The sequence below is a fragment of the Tachysurus vachellii genome, chromosome 1 (genome assembly GCF_030014155.1).
Source record: "Tachysurus vachellii isolate PV-2020 chromosome 1, HZAU_Pvac_v1, whole genome shotgun sequence".
Lineage (NCBI taxonomy): Eukaryota > Metazoa > Chordata > Actinopteri > Siluriformes > Bagridae > Tachysurus > Tachysurus vachellii.
In genome coordinates, this window is record NC_083460.1 from 38,656,278 (window position 1) to 38,683,086 (window position 26,809).

The 26,809-nt window shown below is 35.8% G+C and overlaps 1 protein-coding gene across 4 annotated transcripts; it reads right to left on the reverse strand.

The window, feature by feature from the left end:
* Positions 1-60: 60 nt before the first annotated feature.
* dpep1 (dipeptidase 1) lies at positions 61-19,030 on the reverse strand. Of its 4 annotated transcripts, XR_009649473.1 has the most exons (12): positions 18,843-19,029; positions 18,612-18,738; positions 17,445-17,577; positions 15,669-15,819; positions 15,389-15,458; positions 14,683-14,859; positions 14,400-14,484; positions 14,235-14,310; positions 6,377-6,512; positions 5,381-5,586; positions 1,082-1,138; positions 61-875 (listed from the first exon to the last, which is right to left on the reverse strand). XR_009649473.1 is itself a non-coding variant. In XM_060886979.1 (10 exons), exons 1-10 carry the CDS (start codon positions 18,956-18,958, stop codon positions 4,026-4,028), a joined length of 1,176 nt encoding a protein of 391 aa, XP_060742962.1. In that variant the 5' UTR covers positions 18,959-19,030; the 3' UTR covers positions 3,125-4,025. The 4 variants fall into 4 exon arrangements, 2 of the variants coding, with proteins under 2 accessions (XP_060742962.1, XP_060742954.1); XR_009649472.1 differs by lacking the exons at positions 61-875; positions 1,082-1,138 and adding an exon at positions 3,125-4,130; XM_060886979.1 differs by lacking the exons at positions 61-875; positions 1,082-1,138; positions 5,381-5,586 and adding an exon at positions 3,125-4,130 and having other exon boundaries at positions 18,843-19,030.
* Between the last annotated feature and the right edge of the window lie 7,779 nt (positions 19,031-26,809).

Genomic DNA, 26,809 nt, shown 5'->3' on the forward strand with positions numbered 1-26,809 from the left:
GTGCAACACATAACACAGTAGTAGTGTACACAAGACTACACAAAGTGCAAATACACAACATTAAGATAGAACACAATAAGAAGGACGTTTATTGCTTTTTGCAGAAAGGTGTCAAGTACAGTACACATGTCTGACTATAATTGTGTGAGACACATTTGAGCAACTAATGTCTGCTGACAGAATTCTTGCATTTGTGGTTTACCAGAATCATGTGACAAAAATGTGTCAGCTCTCAAAACTTGGCTTTGACACTGAAAGAAACGAGAAATAGGTTTCCATGTCATCTCATCTCTTGTACGTGGTCCAATCAGCACAAAGAAGTCAGCAAGAAAATGGCAGAGAAATATTGTTTGTGAGCTACTGTACCTTATCAGACAAGAAGGCCTTTAAGAAGGCCTAAATAAAACCGTATGAGTTACTATTAAATATATCGCAGTAGGTCAGAGTTTGACAGTATTTCAGTGATAAATAGTCAGTTCTGGTGCTATGCCTTTACTTGGTATTGTGTCCGGTATATCATAATAGTTGAAGTTCAGGTACAATTTTATACATTAAGACATATTAAAAAAACACAGGAGAAGACTCACGGAAATATTTTCACATTTACATTTCTAATGCAGTAAATGAGCAGTGGAGGACTTTTTACAGCATGGTGGAAGCAAATATGGTGGGCTTTAAAACAAATAACAGATTCTTTATCTGGACGATAGGCAAGCACCATTCGCTGCTCTCCTGCACCGGCACTTGTATGTAGTATATATTCCCAAGGAGAATGTTAAAGTATTTCAAGTGCTGAGCAACAAAGAAAATGAAGGTCAATCTTCCTTCTGTGTGTAATCAACTGTTAGTGTGCTGATTTAAGTCATAGAGGAACGCTGTAAAGAACATGTGCAATAATTATATAATCTAACATACATCTAATTAAATGTATTGTAATTGTTATCAAATATTGACCCACCATTAAACTAGATAAATAAAATACTTTTATATTATCATATGATATCATTGTATGGCTTTGTGCTTTGTCAAGTAAGGCTGTGTATAGTCCTAAACCTTTTCATGATAAGAAACGTCTGCTTACCTGATTTCTTAGATACTTGTATATGCTTTGCTTGTGCTTGCTTTGGTTCCCTGTTGACTAAACAAATAGGGGGATGACATCAGAGTCATTGAAACAAGTTGTGTGGTTCATTTTTTTCTTTACTGACTCACCAGACACCGTGTTATCTTTGTCCTCCATCTTGCCACCCAGTTCAGTTTTCATCATTTTTACTAGGCTGTGTTAACAAGTTCAGCATGTTCACTGGCACTTACAGACCACATGTGAACAGATGAACACATCTGCCACTTTCTATCAACACCTCCCAACATAGCTAATGACCCATGCCAAACACATAGACATCGTCCGAAATATTTTACAGGAATGGTAAATATCGATCAAGCCTGTAGAGAGAATAAACTTTACAGGACCATCTATTAAAAAGAAGGACAATCTTAAGAAAACCAGAACATTTGGCAGCTCTACTAATAAATGGTCTTAAAAACATATTGTTTAACAAGATCATTGTTGTCCCATTTTTGACATGGACCTTTATGAAAGGAGTCTTGGGTGTCATGTTGTTGTGTGCAACATGATCTAACAACGGAACATTTTTAAGACATGGGTATTTTTCTCAGGGAACTGAGACGCTTTTGAAAACATTTTCCAGAACAAATGATAGATAGAAAAAAGAGGGGGAAGGTAAAGGAAAAGTCATAAAAGGTATTAAAAGTATTATTTTTGTTAACCCACGTCTGCTTTTAGACAATTCCTTCTAAACCTGTTCCTCAAAAAAATATTTTAGAAACCTGAAGAACCTGAATTAGAAAAATTGGTACAGTTTTAATGAGTTAGCAAGCAGGTTTGTCAGTCCTTACAATGCAAACGTTGTTATTCTGCAAAAACAAGAAACAACGTTTGCCTTCCCCCACAACTTGTCTCAATAGGAAGAGGTGACCACAGGATGACTGCACGCTTCTGTGTGTGTGTGTGTGTGTGTGTGTGTGTGTGTATTACAACACAGAATTTTATTTTTGAAATGTAAGCCATAATAAGTGCATTTTGGTCTGTTTAAAACCAAAACAAATAGAACATCGCTGATCGAAACCTATCTATTGAGCTCTGAAGCAGAAGTTGAGGCAACATTTTAACTGGAAATAAAGCACAAATGTCGGTGTAAATCACTACAGCATGGGACTAGTGCTTCTTGAAAGCACCTGCAAAGATCTTTGCACTGTGATCTGGAGCATCAGTCACTTGACTACATTCTCACCCCAATGTGTACAGTATTCTCTAAATGTACGGTAAACTATAACTCTGCACTCTGATGGCCAGAATGTGCAATTGCACCAGATGCATAATGAATAGGAAGATGATTTCCATGATGAGAATTGCACAGATGCACAGCTACACCCTTAAAGTACACCCTCAAGACTTATGACATAATCATAAATCACGTATTAGTCAAAAACAAATATAATAATAAAAAAGTAAATGTTGCTCTGCATAGTATAGAAAGCAATTCATTTGATGAATTTAAACATTTTTATTTAAAACAATGCTTTAATGCATGTTTTAACCTATTATTAGTAATTCGGTGAAGTAAACAGCTGAAATGCTTTCATTACCTACTCAATGTTTTTCTCCATATACTTAATTGAGTATTTATATAAAACGACAGAAATACAGTTTTGTTCCATTGAGTTCTATAAAAAAAAATAATGAATTCAAAATTTAAGACCAAAATTTGAGAAAATACAATGATTAGAAATTAAAACAAACTTTAATGTCTTTAATTTGAAATTTTTATCAGACATCCACCAAGCTAGGCATTAAGTTGTAATTATGCCTCCTTTCTTTCTTTTTTTTTTTTTAGCACTGATCATAATTATTCAATTGAATAAATAGTAAAATAGAGTGCATTTTCTTCCATTGAGCATTTCAGGCTAGAATACTTCCTTCTATTTAAATCAAACTAAAAATGTTGTTGTTAACCTATCTTCTGCTAGGCGTCTCCTACAGTCAGTTTGCATACCTTTAAGGACAAAACAAAGAAGGCAAAGTAGTAGGAAACATTTGTTAGGGTTAGGTTTCACAAAGGCTGCTTTATTAATGAAATGATTAAATAGTAAATGTCAGATTATTTATTATAGCAAAATAAAAAAAATTTTTAAAGGATAGGTTACCAAAGATAATTGTCATTTACTCACCAACATGCCACTCCAAACACTCACTCACTCACTCACTCATTTTCTACCGCTTATCCGAACTACCTCGGGTCACGGGGAGCCTGTGCCTATCTCAGGCGTCATCGGGCATCAAGGCAGGATACACCCTGGACGGAGTGCCAACCCATCACAGGGCACACACACACACTCTCATTCACTCACGCAATCACACACTACGGACAATTTTCCAGAGATGCCAATCAACCTACCATGCATGTCTTTGGACCGGGGGAGGAAACCAGAGTACCTGGAGGAAACCCCCGAGGCACGGGGAGAACATGCAAACTCCACACACACAAGGCAGAGGCGGGAATCAAACCCCCAACTCTGGAGGTGTGAGGCGAACATGCTAACCACTAAGCCACCTTGTGTCACATCTTGTGTCACAACATTTGATCAAAAGAACCAATGAGGTTTGATATTAATCTAGTAGCTAATACAAACTTTACTCTAAACAAAGACTGAAATTTTTATGTTTTCATCATACAAAGAGAATGTATGTTTTCAGAAGACTTGGAATATGACACACAAATCGTGTAGGTTACTTTTTAGACACTTAGTCATTGTATGAAAAGATGTCACTCACTACTTTTATGATTCATAGAAGAAAAAAGGTCACAGAGGTTTGGACAAACATGAAAGTGAGTAAATGATCACAGAATTGTCATTTTGGGGAGAGAAAGACTACTTTGAAATAGACTTACATCCTTATGAAGGCTCTGCAGTATTGACATCATTTCTGGACTGTCCTCATAACACTATGACCTGAATAACTGTATAAGCTTTGAGAGATGACGATCTAGGCCTTCAAAAAAGGACTTGCTCAGGTCTTTTGACACAAGCCTGGTGAATTCTTTGCTCAACTATAAGAACAAAAATACATTTACAAATTTAACAAAGATGCCAGGGTCTCAGTGGCAGTCTTCAACAGTACTAAATTAAAACATCATGCAGGATGTTAAAACATTTTCATGTTACTCAACATGACAGAAGTGGTCATGTAATCTTAGGATTTTAAGTTTGCCCATATATTCTGAGCAAACTTATATTATATTATATATTCATATAACAGAACAGCACAACTTATATAGCCCAAGATTTAAATTTCATGATTCTTCAGGGCTTCATAAATAACACAAATGACAAAAGTTTTAATGATGCGATTATTAAACTACAAAAAGTTGTGCTCAAATGTATGTATGTTTCTTAAACGATAAAGCATTTTTATAATATAAAAACAAATTAGATGCCCATAAAAACAAATTAGATGTCCAACTCTATGTCATAAAGATGTAGAGTTTCTAGCACATGCGCATTACACAGAAAATTGATAGAACCTATGATTTGTTGATATATGAACTTGTTATTTAAAGTTTTCCATTTCCCATCAAGTCGAGGTTGTTAGAACTCATCCAATTGTGTAGTGAGGCACTGCAAGTTGACAGGACATGATTTTACTTGTTCACCTGAATAAAACGCTAAATCATTTTTTACAGTGTGTATGGACTGCACAGACCTACACCAAACACACACACACGTCCAATATATATCCATCAAACTGTTTACATGCTGTTTTTGCACACTTTTTTGCTCTTTGCACATGCTGTCTCACATTTCAGTCATTTGCTGTTTTGCACAATCCTTTACAATATCTCAGGTAACTGCTGCTATAACATGGTGTTCATTCCAGTATTTCTGCACACGCAATATTGCTTGAATATATTGCTGTCTTGTCTGTCTTGTTTGTCTTGTCTGTCTTGTTTGTCTTGTCTTGCACTGTTTGCACCAGGTCACACAGATGCACTTTATATGTCTATGACTATCTTAAGTCCTTAGCTCTGTCTTTGTTTTACATAGCACCCTGGTCCTGGAGAAACATTGTCTCATTTCACTGTGTACTGCAACAGCTATATATGTTTGAAATGACAATAAAAGCTTCTTGACTTGACTTGACTTGTTATGGTCCCATCAATTATAGCAAGTCATAAAGGTTCTGAAGCTGAATAGCAGCCCAAACCCATCACACTACCACCACCCGGTTTGACTGTTGGTATGATGTTCTCTTTAAAAAAATGCTGTGTTAGTTTTACACCAGATTTAACGGGACACACACCTTCAGTTCACCTTTATTCTCATCGGTCAGATGTTTTTTGGCAAATGTGAGACGGGCCTTTGTGTTATTTTCGGTCAGCAGTGGCTTTCACCTTGGAACTCTCCCATGGATTTAATTTTCCTTTCGTTGGATCATCAGGCTTTAGATGTTCTTCTAGGTTCTTTTATTGGATCTTGGACGAGTCGTTGTTAGTTAAATTGAACTTCCTAAAAAATGTAATTAATCACAGTTTATTCATGATTTAGCAGGGGACTAAATCAACTGCTTTAAATTTAAAACGTTTTGGTCTTTGTGACTTTTTGAGTTATTGACAGTTTAATTATGGCACTCAGATCTACAGTTTATGTTGATGTGTTTGCATGTTACACAATGTAGTGCTCTTCCTGTGTAGACCCAGACTTGCTGACAAACTTAACACATACCGTACGTGTTAGATCTCACTCTAGCAGGATTACTGAGCGCTGACAGGAAGTCAAGAACACAAGGGTGCATTTTCTTCTGCTATACTCCTCTATACTGTAGTTGTACATATGTATATGCTCATAGACTATGGTTGAACATGGTTGTGTTAGTACACTTATTAAATCTATTTGTACTATGAGTGATAGTACAAATAGATTTAATAAGTGTACTAACACAACCATGTGTTTCCACAGTCCCTCACCTGACAAAGCATTTTTTTCTTATTGCCTAGAGGGCTTAAACAATCTTAAAAACGCCTGTAAAGTGTAAACACTCTAAATGAACTGCATTGTATCGCATGACAAAATATTTCTTGATTATGGCGGTCCAAGACACAGGAAGATGACGTCTAGACTATTGCTGTCTGGAGTGATTTTACCATTGCATTGCATAATGGACTCTGTCCTGCTAACTGACTGAGTTTAAAGCCAACAAAGTGAAAGATGTTGATGCAGGACAATAAGTGTTTGAGTGTGTGTGTGTGTGTGTGTGTGTGTGTGTGTGTGTGTGTGTGTGTGTGTGCTCTGTTCTTACTGTTTCCACAGCTTTGAACACTCGAATCAGGTTTCTTCCAAGAGCGTCTTTGACCTCGTCGTCTGTCCAGCCACGTCTTAGCAGTTCTGCTACCAGATCAGGATACTTGGAAACATCCTCCAGACCAGTTGGTACCCTACACAAAGACACGCATTTTTTAAATGTATTTTTATTGTTTGTGTGTGTGTATATGTTTGTGTGTGTGTTTGTTTTGTATGTGTGTGTGTGTGTTTGTGTGTGTGTGTGTGGGTATGTGTTTGTGTGTGTGTGTGTAAGTGTGTGTGTGCAAATGCAGTACTATTAAACATGAAAAACAAGATGAACTGATGTGGCTGTCTGTGTGTGTAATATTCACCAAATGAAGTGTTATTTTCAGTCAAGACCTTAGCAAGGAAAAACAATGAAGTCTGACACAAAGAGCCTATTCTTTTTCTTTCGCTCACACATAGTAAAAGCTGAACTCTTCGAGTCAAATTTAGCAGATTCAATCTTCAGAGATTCAGGGTTTTCCCATGCATATATTGTGCAAATTGATGCTGATGTTTTGTTCAGAGTATCAAGAGCGTTGGCTGTTGATCTGTTGTTTTTTTTTACAGTCACATTGTACCAACTAGAAGTATGATTATGGATTAAACACACAGGCCTGTTTTTTTTTTTTGACCAGTACATGTTCCACCAACGATGAAACCCGACTAATCAGACATTTTTAATTAGGATAAACAAACTCATTATTTTATAACTGCAAATCTGATATAAACACTGAACATGAACTGAATCATGACGGAAAACCTTACACAATGTTTTTAGTAGTTGAAGGTAAACAACAATATGGGTTTAAACAGATGGGTTTGATATCACCATTTACTTTGAAAATAGAAACATTTGTGTTAATGTGCTCATTTGTGTTAATGTGCTCATGTGCTCATATAAGCTTCATATTAACACCACTGTGGAGTGAAGCACGACAAAGACATCCAATACTAAACATGGACATAACAAAACAGGAGCAAATAAAATTCTTTGGCCTGTGATAAAAAGAGGTAAAGAAAGAATTTTTTATTTATGTTCATTTAAGTATGACCTGACTGATATTGAAGTGACCTCTGACCCTGCATTGACATTTGAGCTTGAGAAAGCAGTGATGATTCAGTGCATGTGCAGGTTTATTGATCTAAAGGGCAAATCCAAAAGGTGCTGATGATGTTATTGTGGACACCAGAGCTTTAATATCTTGTTTCCTTGTCTATAATAATGTCAAAGCCGGGTTCACTACAAAGTTAAAGTTAAAGGGAGGGGCAATTACTTTTTCACATAAAGCCTGGTAGGTTTGAGCAGCTTTTTCCCTTAATGGTGCAGATATCTATGCCAAATGCTTCGCAAAATGATTCACTGTTTCGAAGCTTTCGAATCACCACACGCTGGCGACACCTGCTGGTCAAAATAGTGTAAAGGCAACGAGAACTAACCCCAAACATAAACGACGCCATTTACAAAACATGTGCTTTCACGAAATCACGTGACTTGCTCAATTTGATACACGATCCGAATCAATGATTCGAAACAAACGATTCGTAAAAGTTTTTTTTATCTCGTTATCTGCAATCTAGCAGGCTAAATGTGATGTTCTGAGTGCTGCATATTCAAACACGACAAAACAGAAACTACTATATTGTCAGTTTTGAAGACTTACCAAGCAAACGTGTGTATGTTGATTGATCTAAAGCAAGTACTAGTGCTTTGTTTACTGTTACGGCTCTGAGCGGCCATCTTGGTGAGGTCGTGTGCTCTACTCAGGGAAGACCAATTTCCAGGTTGATAGTGTTTTTTGTTATTTAAAAAAAAAAATACATACATAAAACACATAATCATAGAAAAGCCCAATACCAAGTGTTGCTGGAGAGACAAAAACATAGTTACTTAAATATGTAGTGGTTTGTAAATATTTATTAAAAATGATTTCTTTTATTTTTATAATTATTGTAAATATTTATTTTTATTTATATTTAAGATTTATTACCCATAAAAAAACTCTTCTAGCAATCAGTTTTTTACATAAGGTATTATAACAACCCAGTAGGTGTACAGTTACATAAAATTGGGAATCAGTAAGAATGTGATCAGTGTTAATGATAAAATAAATAAGCTGTGAGATGGCACGGTTGCAGCATTGGGCTGAACTAGATAGCCGTAATCTGTCCTGCAAGGGTTCTGGACTAGCTCCAGAGGGATGGGGATGTCATCAGGAGACTTAATCTTCAGGCTGTCTCGTACCTGTTATAACAAACATTGAGCCAGTAGGTTAGGGATTAAGACAGGCTTTAATTCAACTCTTTACAGAGAACTCACACAAACTTCACATTGAAATAATTACATTATTACATGAATACATGGGTTTTAGACACCTCACTTTTATGATTTACACATTTTCACATAGTGTTATTGTTATTTTTTTTCTTATCCTACTGATTTAAAAAAAATCTAGTTTATTATTTAATTTGTTATTATTATTACATATTATGCATTTGTTATTTAATGTGATTCACAATTAATGTTATATAATTATAAATTTACTTATTATAATTTATAATTTATAGTATAAATTTATCATTTATATTTTTTTTACATGATCTCATTTTTAAAAGCAAACACTGTTTCATAAAACAAAAAGTTTTTCCCATGTTTTTTTCTCCAACATGACTCATTTATATTTTACTACTGATTAAAAAAATTGTTGTCTCATTTTCACATGTGACTGTTTCATGTCATTCATTTTTCACATAATTTTTTAACATGATTTGTTTATTTTTTGCATCTGACTTTTTTCGATTAATTTATTTTCATTTTAATTTAGATTAAATTATTTATTTATTTATTTATTTATTTATTTTATTTTTTTTAGCTGGAGTTCACATGTGCAAGGGATCAAGGCATAACAGTTTATCCATTTAGACACTTTTTTTTAACCTAGAATCACATTAATCACGTGAAAAAAACATTTCAAATGACTTACATGTGAAATGTGTTTTTTTCTTTGGTTATTACTAGAGCTACAGATAAAAACAGATCATTGTTATTGCTTTATTATTTTATTCTTATTCCTCTTGCAGTTCTGATATTTCACCTGCAGAGGGCACTGTTTCTTTTGTCTTTTTTAAATTGCTGTGTCATAAGGCAGCTTTGAAATGAACCTAAAAAGATCTTTTTATATTTTTATCGTTTTTGCTAAAACGTTTCAATTTGACTTCAACACATTTTACCTCACTAGAACATGAGTTAAACAACTGCTTGAAATTTAAAACGTTTTGGTCTTTGTGACATTTTTGAGTTATTGACAGTTTAATTATGGCACTCAGATCTACAGTTAGTTTATGTTGATGTGTTTGCATGTTACACAATGTAGTGCTCTTCCTGTGTAGACCCAGATTTGCTGACAAACTTAACACATACCGTACGTGTTAGATCTCACTCTAGCAGGATTACTGAGCGCTTTATCCCTGACAGGAAGTCAAGAACACAAGGGTGCATTTTCTTCTGCTATTTCCTCTATACTGTAGTTGTACATATGTATATGCTCATAGACTATGGTTGAACATAGTTGTGTTAGTACACTTATTAAATCTATTTGTACTATGAGTGATAGTACAAATAGATTTAATAAGTGTACTAACACAACCATGTGTTTCCACAGTCCCTCACCTGACAAAGCATTTTTTTCTTTATTGCCTAGAGGGCTTAAATAATCTTAAAAACGCCTGTAAAGTGTAAACACTCTAAATGAACTGCATTGTATCACATGACAAAATATTTCTTGATTATGGCGGTCCAAGACACAGGAAGATGACGTCTAGACTATTGCTGTCTGGAGTGATTTTACCATTGCATTGCATAATGGACTCTATCTGTCCTGCTAACTGACTGAGTTTAAAGCCAACAAAGTGAAAGATGTTGATGCAGGACAATAAGTGTTTGAGTGTGTGTGTGTGTGTGTGTGTGTGTGTGTGTGTGTGTGTGTGTGTGTGTGTGTGCTCTGTTCTTACTGTTTCCACAGCTTTGAACACTCGAATCAGGTTTCTTCCAAGAGCGTCTTTGACCTCGTCGTCTGTCCAGCCACGTCTTAGCAGTTCTGTTACCAGATCAGGATACTTGGAAACATCCTCCAGACCAGTTGGTACCCTACACAAAGACACGCATTTTTTAAATGTATTTTTATTGTTTGTGTGTGTGTATATGTTTGTGTGTGTGTTTGTTTTGTGTGTGTGTGTGTGTGTGTTTGTGTGTGTGTGTGTGTGGGTATGTGTTTGTGTGTGTGTGTTTGTGTGTAAGTGTGTGTGTGCAAATGCAGTACTATTAAACATGAAAAACAAGATGAACTGATGTGGCTGTCTGTGTGTGTAATATTCACCAAATGAAGTGTTATTTTCAGTCAAGACCTTAGCAAGGAAAAACAATGAAGTCTGACACAAAGAGCCTATTCTTTTTCTCTCGCTCACACATAGTAAAAGCTGAACTCTTCGAGTCAAATTTAGCAGATTCAATCTTCAGAGATTCAGGGTTTTCCCATGCATATATTGTGCAAATTGATGCTGATGTTTTGTTCAGAGTATCAAGAGCGTTGGCTGTTGATCTGTTGTTTTTTTTTACAGTCACATTGTACCAACTAGAAGTATGATTATGGATTAAACACACAGGCCTGTTTTTTTTTTTGACCAGTACATGTTCCACCAACGATGAAACCCGACTAATCAGACATTTTTAATTAGGATAAACAAACTCATTATTTTATAACTGAAAATCTGATATAAACACTGAACACTTTTGGTTTTGTTTGTGTGATACCTTTGTTTTTACCTCATGACGGAAAACCTTACACAATTTTTTTAGTAGCTGAAGGTAAACAACAATATGGGTTTAAACAGATGGGTTTGATATCACCATTTACTTTGAAAATAGAAACATTTGTGTTAATGTGCTCATTTGTGTTAATGTGCTCATGTGCTCATATAAGCTTCATATTAACACCACTGTGGAGTGAAACACGACAAAGACATCCAATACTAAACATGGACATAACAAAACAGGAGCAAATAAAATTCTTTGGCCTGTGATAAAAAGAGGTAAAGAAAGAATTTTTTATTTATGTTCATTTAAGTATGAACTGACTGATATTGAAGTGCTTGAGAAAGCAGTGATGATTCAGTGCATGTGCAGGTTTATTGATCTAAAGGGCAAATCCAAAAGGTGCTGATGATGTTATTGTGGACACCAGAGCTTTAATATCTTGTTTCCTTGTCTATAATAATGTCAAAGCCGGGTTCACTACAAAGTTAAAGAAACACTGTGACTGTCCAGGTAAAGCATGCAGTTTTTTGCGTGTTTTATTCTTAATTACTTGCCATTTTAATTTATAGCGACATTTATGGACATTTACACCACACGCTGCATCCGCAAAGCCAACAGCATTGTGGATGACCCCACACACCCCTTACACACACTCTTCACCCTCCTGCCATCTGGAAAAAGGTACTGAAGCATTCGGGCCATCAGACTCCTTAATAACTAAACTGAACTGTACTGAGCACAATACATACACGCACATCAACTGTATGGATGGCACAGACCCACACCAAAGACACACACTTCCAATATATATCCATCAAACTGTTTACATGCTGTTTTGAACACTGTTTTTTGCTCTTTGCACATGCTGTCTCACATTTCAGTAAATTGCTGTTTTGTGCAATACAATATCTCAGGTACTGTAACTGCTGCTATAACACTAATGTGTTCATTCCAGTATTTCTGCACACGTAATAATGATTGAGTACAGCACTGGTCGGTGCTGTTTCTGTTTATTGTCTTTTGTGTACTGTCTTGTAATTTTTTGTCTGCACTGTCTTGTTTGACTTGTCTTGCAGTGTTTGCACCAGGTCACACAGATGCACTTTATGTGACTAGGACTACTTACTAAGTCCTTAGCTCTGTCTTTGTTCTATGTAGCACCATGATCCTGGAGAAATGTTGTCTCATTTCACTGTGTACTGCAAAAGCTATATATGGTTGAAATGACAATAAAAGCTTCTTGACTTGACTTGACTTGACTTACACATGATACTGTAGCTAAACTTAATGTGTACACTCACTGAAGATTTCAATTAGTTAGCATGACTTGAATTATCAATTTTTAACGTTATATCTTTTTGGCATTTATCAGTCCAAGGTCTAATTTTCTTCCCAAGAGAAGTAAGAAAGCAGCACATAAGGTTTCTTCATGAAACTGGCCTAATGGTTAGAGAGTCTGACTCGTAATCCTAAGGTTGTGGGTTCGAGTCTTGGGCTGGCCACGACTGAGGTGCCCTTGAGCAAGGCACTGAACCCCCCAACTGCTCCCCGGGCGCCGCAGCATAAAAAAATGGCTGCCCACTGCTCCGTGTGTGTGTTCACTGCTGTGTGTATGCACTTTGGATGAGTTAAATGCAGAGAACGAATTCTGAGTATGGGTCACCATACTTAGCTGTATGTTATGTCACTTTTCACTTTTTCACTATAAAACACTCTCAAAAGAGATGGCTTGGAAAATTTCCCTGGTTTTTGGTGTGTATTTGCTTACAAAGTTAACCATTTACTATGAACAGGTGTGCAACTCAAAGTCTGGGGCATGACGACTAGGTTAACGATCATGTGACAAATTTTATATTCTATTTATTGACAGAGACTACAAAGCACTTTTGTAAGTCACTCTGGATAAAAGTGCTGACTAAATGCTGTAAATGCAGCTGTACTGAAAAATGAAGGTCTCTGTTGGAGATAAAACAATAGGCCTGTGTACCATTCATTCCTTCTACAGTAATTGCTTTATCCCAGACGACTGAATGGTGGATCCAGAGCATGAGATATGTGTGTGTTAGACAATTTGCTGTGAACAGATCATGTGAAATTCCACACTGAGTAACCTGAGTAACTGCAATCAGGGACAGAATGAAGACCGTGTGAGCTGTAATGTGACAGTGTTTCACACTGACCCTCCATGACACCTAACTCTGTACCACAGTCATGGGAAAAAGAAAGTACACCTTCCTCTGTACCAGATGTTTCAGATAAAATAACAGTTTTTGTTATTTTATCTGAAATTTTTGTAACAGGCCCAGTGTCAATTAAAGGAATCTTAGCATAATATTAGTCTAAACATGATCTTTAAATAATATGTGGATCATTTTGTATGTTGGAAATACTTATAATGCTATTAGCTCGACCTAGAATTTAAGAATATATGACATAACAAACAGCCTGCCAACAAAGGACCCAAATGAGGCCCTAAATGAGGCTAAATGTGGCTTTGATGGTTGCACTAAAACAATGGCAAAATAAAAAACAGAAAAGAATTACTATTTAAATGTGAGTAAAACAAAATTGCCTTTCAAAACAGAAATATCAGGTTTTCAGTTAAATTTCCATTTTAGTTACAAATGGAAAAACCCAATGCTGAACTTTAAAACAAGTGGGGAAAAAATACTTAAAAATGTCCTGGCAAAAAGAGAGTAGAAAGAAATTCTAGCTAAATAATAAAGATATTTTTTATTATTATTTTGCAATTAAATAAAAAGAAAATAATTAAAGAATTAAAATTCAATACCAAGTGGAACTTTTTATGTTGTTTCAAATTTAAACAAATGTATAATACAAGAAAAAAAAACAGCATTAGATGATCTTGAAGCATGATTTTAGAAATCTAACCTAAAGAACTTCTGCTTATTCACAACCAGCTTTTTGTGTCAGAATGTCACGTTGTTTGTGTTTATGGCTCATCTAAATATAGGCAATGGATCAGATGTTAAAGGAAACTCTACTGACTCATGCTTACCTACTCACACCATCATAATCACCACCAAAACCCACACTGCTGGAACCAGCTACTTTCTTGATGTGGTCAAAGTGATCTTTACATGCAAAGAGAGAGGAAGTGGAGGACAAAATGAAACCGCTGAGAGTTTTAATAAGTTAGATCCTCATTTTGTGTCTGACTCACCTGCCACATGTGAGAGGCTGGCCTTTGGGCTACAGGTGACATAGTCATTATAGAAATTCACCATTACAATCCCGTTTTTAGCTTTCTGGAAAAATGATATCACGGCACAATAATCAGAAGTTTGTAAACCTCAGCATACAGTTACAAAGAACTGCATTAACTAGATTAACAGCAACAACAACATCCATCAGCTGATTGCTGACTCATTGCAGCTCATTGCTGTGCCAGATGAAATAATCACAGGCATTTTAATAAAATCTTCTACATCAAGTTTAAAGCTCACCACTTTCTCCAGGATGTAATCTGGGACATTCCTCTTGTGAGGACAAATGCTGTATGCAGAAGAGTGGCTGAAGATAACAGGGGCCTGGGAGATCTCCAGGACTTGGCTCATCACCTGTTCTGAGACGTGAGCCAGGTCCACCAGCATGCCCATGCGGTTCATTTCACCAATCAGACGCTGGAAAAAAGTTTTATAAAGTGTTGCTTTATCTGGGATTTATAATAAAAATAAACTTTACTTATACTAAATTGTTAAGCTTCAAAGAAGTGAAATGTAGTAAAAATAAATAAATAAATAAATATCTGTAAAAAAAAGTAAAAAATAGGCTAAATAATTAAGTTGCAAAAAAGAATTACAATAATAATAATAATAATAATAATAATAATAATAATAATAATAATAATCCACCTTTTTTAATGCTGCAATTAGAATCAATGATGAAATCAAATAAAATGTTTAAAAAAGTATTTAAATAATGTAGCTGAATAATGAAACAACTGTTTTTATTGTTGCTGAAATCAATGGCAATCACTGGCAAGTGGTAATAAAATGTCAGTTGAAAAAAATTATAGCTAAATATGTAAAACAAGAAATAGTGAGTAGAAATAAATTTTAAAAAATGCTATTAAACAAACACACAAAAAATTAAAAAATGTGCCACAATATGAGTGAGGAAAAAAATAGTGTTAATGTGTCACATGCTAACCTTTCCAAAGTCACTCAGGCCATTGTGCTCCACAGGATCTGAGCCTGTATCCACCTTCCAGTTATCCACCCTGAAAGATTAATCGTCTTTTCATGAGTATAATGCTTTTTTTTTCTCAACATAGCATACATTCAGGAGAACCTGTTCCTCTTCATTGAAAAAATAACCGGCACTAACCAGTTAAGGCCAGAAAGAAATCTCAAGTGGAAGTAAATTTAAATCCCAAGATATTATCATTGATAAAATCTTGATTGTTACAACAACACATTAATCCGCTCACCAAGGTGTGTTGCAGCTGTGTGTGAGAGTCAGATAACGGACTCCCAGTTGATACATGGTGCGTAACGTTCCCATACTGCTATCTACTGAGTGACCTCCTTCCACCCCGATCAAGCTCGCTGTCTTATTGTTGACAAAGGCATCCAATATGTCTAGGAGTGGAAAACAAAAATTGTAATATTATAGGCCGGTGTTATAAAGCTTCACTTCGATTCTGTTTGTAGATTCACATTGCACCACAGTACTGTTCAATTCGCAAATCAGAAAGTGATGATTCTTTTATATTAATAGACTTCTTTCAGTATGTTATAGTTTTTCACTGGCTCCATATTAAACACTGTAGATTTTAAGATTCTCTCAGATCTTATACAATTCTACTCTCCCTCACTTCTGTACTCTCCACTATTCTTCATCGAGGCTCCTCATTACACCCCCTGCCTGTTTATCCATCATGGGCGCTAGAGCATTTAGTCGCACTGCTCCTCGTTTCTGGAATTATCTCCTGGAAAACCCTTTCAACCAACACAGTCTCTCTCGCAACATAAAAAACATGACTCAAAACTTTATTCATAAGTGCTTAGTCCATATGATCTTAAGCTGCACTTAAATCTCCTTATGTTTAAGTATTAGTTTAATATTGTTTAATTGTTTTAATTTACTATTATTTTATTATTTATTATTTTTTGAATTTGTATGGTGACCTTGAGTGACTAGAAAGGCACCTATAAGTAAAATGTATTATTATTATTATTATTATCATTCATTCATTCATTTTCTACCGCTTATCCGAACTACCTCGGGTCACGGGGAGCCTGTGCCTATCTCAGGCGTCATCGGGCATCAAGGCAGGATACACCCTGGACGGAGTGCCAACCCTTCGCAGGGCACACACACACTCTCATTCACTCACGCAATCACACACTACGGACAATTTTCCAGAGATGCCAATCAACCTACCATGCATGTCTTTGGACCGGGGAGGAAACCGGAGTACCCGGAGGAAACCCCCGAGGCACGGGGAGAACATGCAAACTCCACACACACAAGGCGGAGGCAGGAATCGAACCCCCAACCCTGGAGGTGTGAGGCAAACGTGCTAACCACTAAGCCACCATGCCCCCCTATTATTATTATTATTATTATTATTATTATTATTATTATTATTATTATTATTATTATTATTATTATTATTATGTGATGTACAGTGCTCCATGTATAATCATGAATATGGTGAAATAAGGAGATGTTTATTGAATATTTATGGAAGCATCAGTGCTTTGGAACAGTCAGGTCAAAGGACCATGTGCTGTCCAGTCTCAAAGCATGACAACCTGCTTTTTTTTTTGGCAGAATCCCTTATCCTGAATCTATTACATTTATCTCTTTTTTCTCAGGTTTAAGGGCCTTGCTCAAGGGCCCAGCAGTGGCAGTTTGTAAATGCAGGGATTTAAACTCATGACCTTCTGCTCAGTAAACTCTTAGCTACCACAACCCCAAGATATCAGCAAGATTAAACATCAAGATTTAACTATAAACGTACTTTATGAAGAATAAAACATGTTTAGTGACGTCATTGGAAACAAATAGTGCTAACGGTAACTCGGCTTCAGGTTACTGAGTTTGCACAATGAAGTTATGATTATGTAGCTACCGGTTTTGCCAAAGGTAAAAATAAACAAATGGATTTTCTGTACAAATACAGAAACAAACATAATTGCAAATACAATTAAAATACAGAAACAGTGAGTAATTATTTGGGAAGGGAATGTTATGCTACCTTGACTGCTGGAAGCAAACACAAAGTCCTCAGGATATTTGTTAGACATTCTGTGTATAATATCGATTTGCTCCAAGGTGTGTCTAACGGCATCTTTATACTGAGTGTCACATGGGACGTATGCAGCCCAGAACTGAGAAACAAGAACAAACATGTTTGTGTAGATGTTTGCATGAGTATACGTGAAGAGATGGGAATTACAAGAGCACAGCAGAATTACAGCACTTACGTGATTTACGTATCTGTACCTGAGTTTTTTTTCCTCACATACCTTTGATATTTTAAAAGAAAAATTCTCTACTTTCTACTCACGACGTGTCCATAATTTTATTGTTGCAAATCATTGTGTTCATTGGATAGCTGATGATAGTTAAGAATGAAACCTATTGACCATACTGCATGCAATCTGATCATTTCTATAATCTAATCTAATCTAATCTAATCTAATCTAATCTAATCTAATAATAAAGTTATATATAATAAAGTTCTAATAAAGTTAATTCTCTCAGCATTCAGCTAGTTTGTGTAATCAGCATTATTATCATGGTAGTTAACATGCAAGACATAATGAGATATAAATACATAATGAAATAAATAATGAAATTTAAAATAAAAAAAATATTACAAATTATAAATGAAAAAAAGACACATTATAAAATATAAAAGTATTATAAAAGTATATTAGCTGTAGATGTTTCTGCATGTTGGTTGTTCATTATAAGTTCATTATGCCAGCTTGCTAGCTTACAGTTTAGGATACCTGATATATTTGGCCAAAGTGTGGACTTTCATAAGGTTTTATCTTGACTGGGTCTCTAATTATTTAAAAATGAATAATAAGGGGAAGAAATGTAGTAATTTTTTTTATTTTTTATTAAAATAGCCATATAATTTGAGTATACTCACAGTACCTATACAGGGAACCAAGAACTGTAACAAGCCTTATCTAAAGTTTTCCTTTGCTCTTTACTTTGTCCTTGGTGAAACAGGTACATCTTTTTCTTTTGTGGATCTTACTTACTTTTATTTTCACACTAATTCAATTTAAAAGTTCATAATTTTTTTTAAATTAAATAGCAGGATTTCAAGCTATACTTCAAGTTTTCCCGGCACTTTGAGTAACAAATGGAGTTCTTTTTCCACCTTTGTACATGAGAATTCACATACCTGTGCTGCTAAGTACCCCCGTTTGATTTTATCGATGTTGGTGTGCGTTGAATTGAGTGTGTGCAGGTCCACTGCGTTTATCTGATTGTTAAACTGCATCCTCAGTTGCCATGGCAAATCATTGTGTCTATATGATGTCAGAATATACATTTGGATTATAATGTTGTACTTTTTTGACTTTGGACTGATCTGATTTTGTGAAAATTGTATGTACTGGTGATCTTTTCTTACCCATCGATTAGTGGTGTCTCAGACATCAGCCTCAGCGCTCGGTCCTTGTATATGTCGGCTCTGGAGGTAAACGTAAAGGCCAAGAGGACTAAACATACATCCCAGATGCACCTCATGTCGTCCAGTTACTCCTGTGTCCTGCTTAACCACCGCTTTCCCTTTTTATGTGTGTGTGGACATCAGGACAGGGTTGTTACCTTTAATTGCCTTTGGGTATATTATGTAAAGTGCATTTTTCATTTTATGACAGTCATAGATTTATGGTCAGATACTTGTAAAAATGCCCCATAAACAAGCATAATAGTGCCATAGGGCAGAGTCTATAATAATACATTGTGGGAGATGAAACACAATGCTTTTTATAGTGGTTTCATATATATATACTTGATTTTTAAAAATGCCTCAGTCAAATTCACCTAAGAAGACAAAAATATTTGTCATATTACAGCTAAGGGTGCCAAAACTGTTTTGAATTTTCCAAGAACTATTAAGCACACAAAAGGGAGCACTTCACTATCCAACCAAATGATTTTATAACGATGAGTCAATAATGGTGCTATGTTTTGGGAATGCTTCTTGGGCTGGTTAATACCAATGAAGCATTGTTCAAATGACAAACCCAGACAATCTTAGTATTGTTATTGACCATGTGCATCTATTCATGGCCACAAATTATCCTTATATTGACTACTCCCAGCATGATAATGTATCATGCCACATGCCACAAGACATCTCAAACTGGTTTAATGAACCTGACACCTGCTGTCTGCAGGAATCCAGTAACGCTTCTTCTCTTGTGGTAAAACTGGAGATTTGGAACCTGAATGTGCAACTGATGAGTCTGCAGCAATTATTAGACAGAAGCCTAGTAGTGGTGGCTTAAGTGGTTAAGTCTCTGGGTTGAAAGATGGGTTTTAAGTCTCAACTCTGCCAAGCTGCCATTGTGGGGCAATTGAGCAAGGCCCTTAACCCTCCGTGCTCCAGGGAAACTGTATCATAGCTGCCCCTGTGCTCTGACCCCAACCTTCCCAGTTGGGATATGCGAAGATAAGAATTCAACTGTGCTGTGATGTATATGTGGCAATAATAACAGCTTCTATGCCCCAATTTCATTTCATTTACTGTAAGTACTTCAAAAATTCCATTTAATTGTATAGCACTTTTAACAATTGACATCGTCTCAAAGCAGCATTACAGAAGCATAGAAACAGAATAAAATTGTTTAAAAACATTCTATTAAAATTACTATTTATCTCCAACATCTATCAGTAATAATCTATTGAGAAAAGTCCTTAAAAGTCATGTACGGTCGCATTACTATTATTGTCCTATACATGATATATCACTTTGCTTGTAATTCCTCTTGAATGAATAAATGTAAATGTATTCAATGCCGTAATATCAACATGGACCACGTTCTCATAGACATTCTCATAGAAAATCCAACATGGTATGCAATCTCATAACTTACATCTACACACCCGTAACTGGTTAATATTTAATTATTACTGTTAATGGTTAGTCATACATGACCCAGTATCAATTATTTCCTCATAAGTTAAGCATTAGCATGTGTGTTCATTCATTGCTCTAAAAGAATTATGTATTAATAAATGTTCATTTTTGGATGGATTGTATAAAATTTTTTATTTCAACACATCCACATATTTATTAATTAGATAGAAACATTTAGTTGTTACGGATACATTACAGCACAGTGAAATTCTTTCTTTACATATTCTTAACTTTAGAAGTTAAGAGCCTTGCTCAAGGGCTTAACAATGGCAGCGTTGCAGTGCTGGAGCTTGAACCCTGATCCTCAACCCAGAGCCTTAAGCACTTGAACCACCAATGCCCTATTAATGCATAATTTTTTTCAGGGTCATGGTGGGTCATGAAGGATCCTGAGAACAACTTTCTAAACTTTTTTCTGCACAAGACCAGAGACCCTGGAGCAATGAAGCAGCAACACTACATCCTTCAGCTACATTTTTACATTTCACTGACCAAAGTTAACTAAAAAGAAAACATCCAGTCTCCACCACATTGAGTATAAAACGATGTAAAATTCAGAGTAGGGACAAAGTGTTATCATTTCTCTTCATCTTCACAGCTCAAGGGGAAAATAAATGCATAAATTCCTGCTGCCACCCCATCATGACATCAATCCTAAACAAGCTTGTGGTCATTAAGCTGTGATTGTTGGACTTAGTTCTTTATAACAGTACAACTTTTATGTGATGTAGAAATTGTATAAACGAATGACGACAGAACATTTTACGTTACTACATAATAAAATTGCTAAATGAACATTATATAACCATTACAGTATGTTATATAACTGAGACATAATAGTTTGTTACTGAACAAACCATCACTGGTGTTAATTGGGTGGAAAAAGTATTACGGTTTCTTCATCCTTTAAACCTATCCTACAATAGCCCCACAATAAAACCATGGTTACAACAAATAAGCGATAAAAAACTTACAAGAAAAAAAAAATTCCATGGATGGTGTATTGGAGCCTAATGTTACTGTTTCATATGAAAAGCACATCATTCTTCATGTGCTTCATTCTATTTCTAACACTGCGATTTTCCAACATTTATTTTGTTGATAAAAATTTCGTGACACGTTCTAGTTACAGTTAATAATGTGCCTGTGAAAAGAGATATCAGATAGCTTATTACTTTCGTTATGGTTTTGAACGGCTTTCTCATCACTGCAATTCATTTCTCTTGAAATATATAAGAGAAAAAAAGTGACAGCTTGTCACGTAACAGAGAAAAACTTTCCTAATGTCTCAAAACTGAAATTTACAGATTTCATTTTGATTTTTAGTAAAATGCAAAACAAACATCTCACAGAACACTTCAACATGTTAACAATTTTACACTTTTTTAAATTCACGTATCCGGAACGTTAATTAATCGTCCTGTTAGAACTTGATGAATGTTTACTGAATGTTTAATTAATAACATCGAACTAATAGTAATCAATAGGTCTGTTACTAGCACTTTTTACTATCCAGCTGAATGAGCACATGACTAACCATGAGAAATTCTGGTACACGAGAAACCATCATTTCCTCTACTAGTCTGGTAATATAAAAAAATGAGGAAGATAAATAGTTATTATTAGTGTACTCAGAAAAACACCTGACAATGTAATGATTATATGATATGGGGAACAAAAATGACTTCCTTATTTCCAATAAGACAATTAAAATGAATGAGTTATAACATAAATGGTCATTAAAGTTTCAAACCTGATTAGTAGATTTTTTTGCAGCAGCAAAGAAGATTTCTATTTTGGAAGTAGTAGATATGTAGAACTGATCGAATGTACATTATCATCTAATGCTGGTTAATATTATGAACAGCAGCTACACTGATTTCTCTTCACTTGCTTCTCTTTTTCTTCCTGTCCCGAGGCATCCAGAGGTTATAGCAGCTCCAGTTGGATTCCGCTACATGAGGATTTCGGACATTCAAAGAGGAGATGCCAACTACATGTGGTGTTTGAATACAACAATCTCCTACTCAGTACATATAGTACACCTCAGTAATTGTGGGACTGTAGAAAGGGCATTACTCATAATAACACTCTCTGGTGTTTATAACAGTTTACATTCACACCCTCCAGTGTCTCCCCAATGAGTATGAGGTTCACTTTTGAGTCTGGTTCCTCTCAAGGTTTCTTCCTCCTCCATCACACAGGAGGAGTTTTTCCTCGCCACAGTCACCTCAGACTTGATCATTAGGGATAAATACAAACACATTTAAATATAAGTCTGATATTAATCTTGAACTTTTCTATAATATTAACCTTTGTATAATAAACCTTTTACATTTCTTATGTTCTGTAAAGCTAGTTAACTTTGCTTAGCTTTCTGTAAAGCTAACTGACAATGTCAATTGTTAAAAGTGCAATACAAATAAAATTGAAATGAATTGAAGTAGTAATATAAGCTTATTAATAAATGAATGTTAAACAACATCATTATTTAAGAAAGAAAAAATTCTAATCATTGATATGGTTAAACCTTTACTAAACAATTATTTAACATGTATGGAAGGAGGAAGGAGTCGCAGGTGTTAGTGCTTTCTACATGCTGGGAAAGGGGTTTACAGTGGTATTTGATATCAGCATTTAACTTGAAGTATATATATATATATATATATATATATATATATATATATATATATATATATATACTGTATGTGTGTGTGTGTATGTGTCTGTATATATATATATATTTTGTGAATATATAAAAAAAAAAACAAAAAAAAAAACAGAAGTACAAATTCTACAAAAACAAATTGTTAAAGCCCTAAGTGTCTCCTTTCATATAAAGTGTATAGAGTGTTAACTACCATTGTGGAGTGTGACATGAACAAAGAAGTTCAATACTAAATATGGACACCACCTTTGATGAGTCTGTCTGTGTTTTTGCCCTGTTTCTGTCTGCTGTCTTTCCCTGTTGTTAATTGTTTGCTCCGCCCACTCGTTTGTTCCCACAGACACTGATTGAACTCATTCATCTCCTCAGGTGTGTTGTCTTTGTCTCTGATTGTCTCTGCTTTGTCATTGGTTCCTGTCAGCTATATATACTCTGTTTGTCCACTTCCCTGGTGTTGGTCGTTGTTACATGTTGGAAGTTTGTTTCTATGTTCCTGTTCCCTGTTAGCTCTGTGTTCTGCTTGTCTGTTTCTTGTGTTTTGGATAATTAAACTATAGACTGCATTTGGATCCTCGCTCGCCTCTGTCCGGCATCACGACACCACCAAACAGTTGCACACTTTATTTTTGGTCTCTGTTAACACAAAAGATGAGTGTGGTTTACACTTGTTAGAAGAGAATATCATGAGAGAATATCCTTGAAGGCCAATGGTTTCCTTAAATGGTTCATTTTCAGTGCACAATATGGCTTGTTACCACATGACTAAACACTATGTTAATCGAAGCATACTAAAGCGTATCAAAACAGCACGCACGATCAGTAATCAGGACTAATCTATCTCTGGCTCTACAAAAGTCAAAACAACATAATGTTCTCCATCACACGTCTTGCACGTCTAACTGCAACTAAATGTTTGTTCTGGATAATGAAAATGTACAGCCATGTTTACTCTGGTATGCCACATGTTGCTGTTCATCATTTTGTCAACTTGGCCAACAATTATCCATGTATTTTGTCTCCTATGATAACAGCTTTAAAGGACAAAATGAGAGAGGGAAAGCTCTTGACTGAGTAATAAAACTGAAGTCAACAACAGGCTGTGTGTTTCTCATTATAGTAACAGATGAGTGCAGAGTGGGTCATGGAGTAAATACCTCTGTTTTTCTGCATTAAATGATATTGATTATTCAGTTGTCAGTACTGATCTTATGATAACAGTGTTTTATCTTGTATAATTATTGTCTTAACTGCGTATAAAAAAGGCAGTGACTGGTTGATTATTAAGATCATTTCTCTACTTACTTACATTTCAACCTTTCTTACTAGTTCACGGTTTCTTTCCAAGGGCATTTTCAATCAGTATAAACAAATGGATGATTTTCTAGCTACAAATCTGATCTAAAATGAGTTGTTTTTCAGCGTGAGACATGTTTTTCTTTCTGTTTATAACCTTAAACTGAATTGTATTGGTTCATGATAAACCCCTTCACATCTGTGATGCTTAAGATCAAACACTTGGGGCTAATCTCAGAGAGCAGAAATGGGTTTGACAAAGACATTCAATACTGAACATGGACATAATAAAAACAATTTTTTTGGTTAATTCTGCCACAAATGTGTTTTTGAATGAGCTCAGACAAGCAAGTAGTTGTTTGCAGTCTTCCTGACATTTGTCCTAATTTCTATCTCGGTGCTACTTTGTTTCTGGACTTTTCACCTCATTACTACTTTTGCTACTTCACTAGAGTAAATGTAAACTTGTATTTTTTCAAGCTCTTATTTTAATCTCCTTCAACTCCCTCACGACAGCCATAAAACTCCACATTGGTCTTCATCTTCTCCTTTTACCCTCCAGCTCCATCCTCAGCATTTTTCTCCCAATATACAGCTCTACAGCTCTGACTCCTGTCTTTTAGTCAGCAGCATCATCTCCTAGCCATACAACATAGATGTTGTTCACCAGGGTCTTGTAGTTTTTCCTTTTCTCTCCTGCAGAAACCTTTGTATCGCAAATCACTCCTGGCCCTTTTCGTCAACCACTCCACCCTGCCTGCACTCTCTTCTTCACTTCTCTACACACAGGCCTGAAAATTAGGCCTATCAGACTTGAGTCATGTGTTGGACATTGCATCTTGTGCTTGCAAAGATGCATTTCATGTGGCTAGGACTAACTTACTTTAGGTCCTTAGCTCTGGGTTGTTCTATGTAGATCATGGTCCTGGAGAAATGTTGTCTTATAGCAGTCTTATGTACTGCATGAGCTATATATGGTTGAAATGACAATAAAAGCTACTTGACTTGACTTGACTTGATTTGAATAAATACAGTCTTAATCTCAATAAAAGGCTAATGGTCCTTGTTTACCAAGGTGAACCAATGTAAATTGCTCATAGGAACCTTAATCCACAAGAGATTTCAGGACAAAAATGTTCGTACCATCCTCAAGCTCTTGAGTATGTTTTATAGAAACCTTAACTAATCGATATTTTAATCATGTTATTTGCATGTATTACTGCACTACCATATACTGATTATTCAACTTTGTAATAAAAAAAAATAAATAATAATAATAATACATCGTGGGGGGCACGGTGGCTTAGTGGTTAGCACGTTCGCCTCACACCTCCAGGGTCGGGGTTCGATTCCCGCCTCCACCTTGTGTGTGTGGAGTTTGCATGTTCTCCCCGTGCCTCGGGGGTTTCCTCTGGGTACTCCGGTTTCCTCCCCTGGTCCAAAGACATGCATGGTAGGTTGATTGGCATCTCTGGAAAATTGTCTGTAGTGTGTGATTGCGTGAGTGAATGAGAGTGTGTGTGTGCCCTGCGATGGGTTGGCACTCCGTCCAGGGTGTATCCTGACTTGATGCCCGATGACGCCTGAGATAGGCACAGGCTCCCCGTGACCCGAGGTAGTTCGGATAAGCGGTAGAAGATGAATGAATGAATGAATGAACTTGTCATTCGATTATGATAAAAGAAATGCCACTGAGGGGCTTAGTGGTTCATATGTTTTCCTCACACCTCATGGTTTGATGGTGTGATTCTCACTTCCACATTTGTGTGCGTACTTGTGTGTTTGTGGTGTGTGTGTGTGTGTGTGAGAGAGCGCGTGTGTGTGTGTTTGTACAACATCCAGAGTGTCCCACGCCTTGTGCCCTGAGGCCCCTAGGATACGAGTCACTTGTGCACAGCAATTCTGTGTAAGATAAGCGGTACAAATAGATGGATGGATAATCTTAAAAGACTTGTCTCTAGCTTTTCAACTATTCAGACACACACACACTTTCCACAGACATATCCTGTATAGACCGACATGACCTTTAGGACATTTACACATCATGGACTAAACAGTGGAGAAACAGCAAGAAAACCCATTGCATGTTAAAACCTAGGGACCTTTTGGCAATTCATTAAAAAACATTCAAACATTGTTTTGTGGTAATAAATAAAATTTTTGTTTTTTTTTCTTTTCAAAATAGATTCTAAAAAGCACTGGACAAAACCAAACCAATGTTTCGTTGTTTCTTTTGCCAGATTACAGCCTCAGATTTTTCTAGATTGGCAAAAAATTAAGCACAATATTTATCGACATGCTGTACCTGCGCAGTGAACTTGCCTACTCATGCTCATGTCTTCATCTTCCTGTTGTTTGTCTACAAACCGCATGTGATAAATCCTGTTTCATACTCATCTGTTTTAAGAGCTGTGGATAGTTGACTATTTAGTTGAATAAATAGATCTATCTATTTATCTATTTATATATCAGTTCTTGAGAAGTTCAGTTC

What these genes read in the sequence shown, in the direction of transcription:
- dpep1 (XM_060886971.1), bottom strand. Translation starts at nt 18,958, where the DNA reads ATGAGGTGCATCTGGGATGTATGTTTAGTCCTCTTGGCCTTTACGTTT. An exon ending in GAGACACCACTAATCGATGG is followed by an intron (nt 18,739 to 18,842) that starts GTAAGAAAAGAT and finishes GACATCATATAG; the next exon opens with ACACAATGATTTGCCATGGC. An exon ending in CACAGCTGCAACACACCTTG is followed by an intron (nt 15,459 to 15,668) that starts GTGAGCGGATTA and finishes TTAATCTTTCAG; the next exon opens with GGTGGATAACTGGAAGGTGG.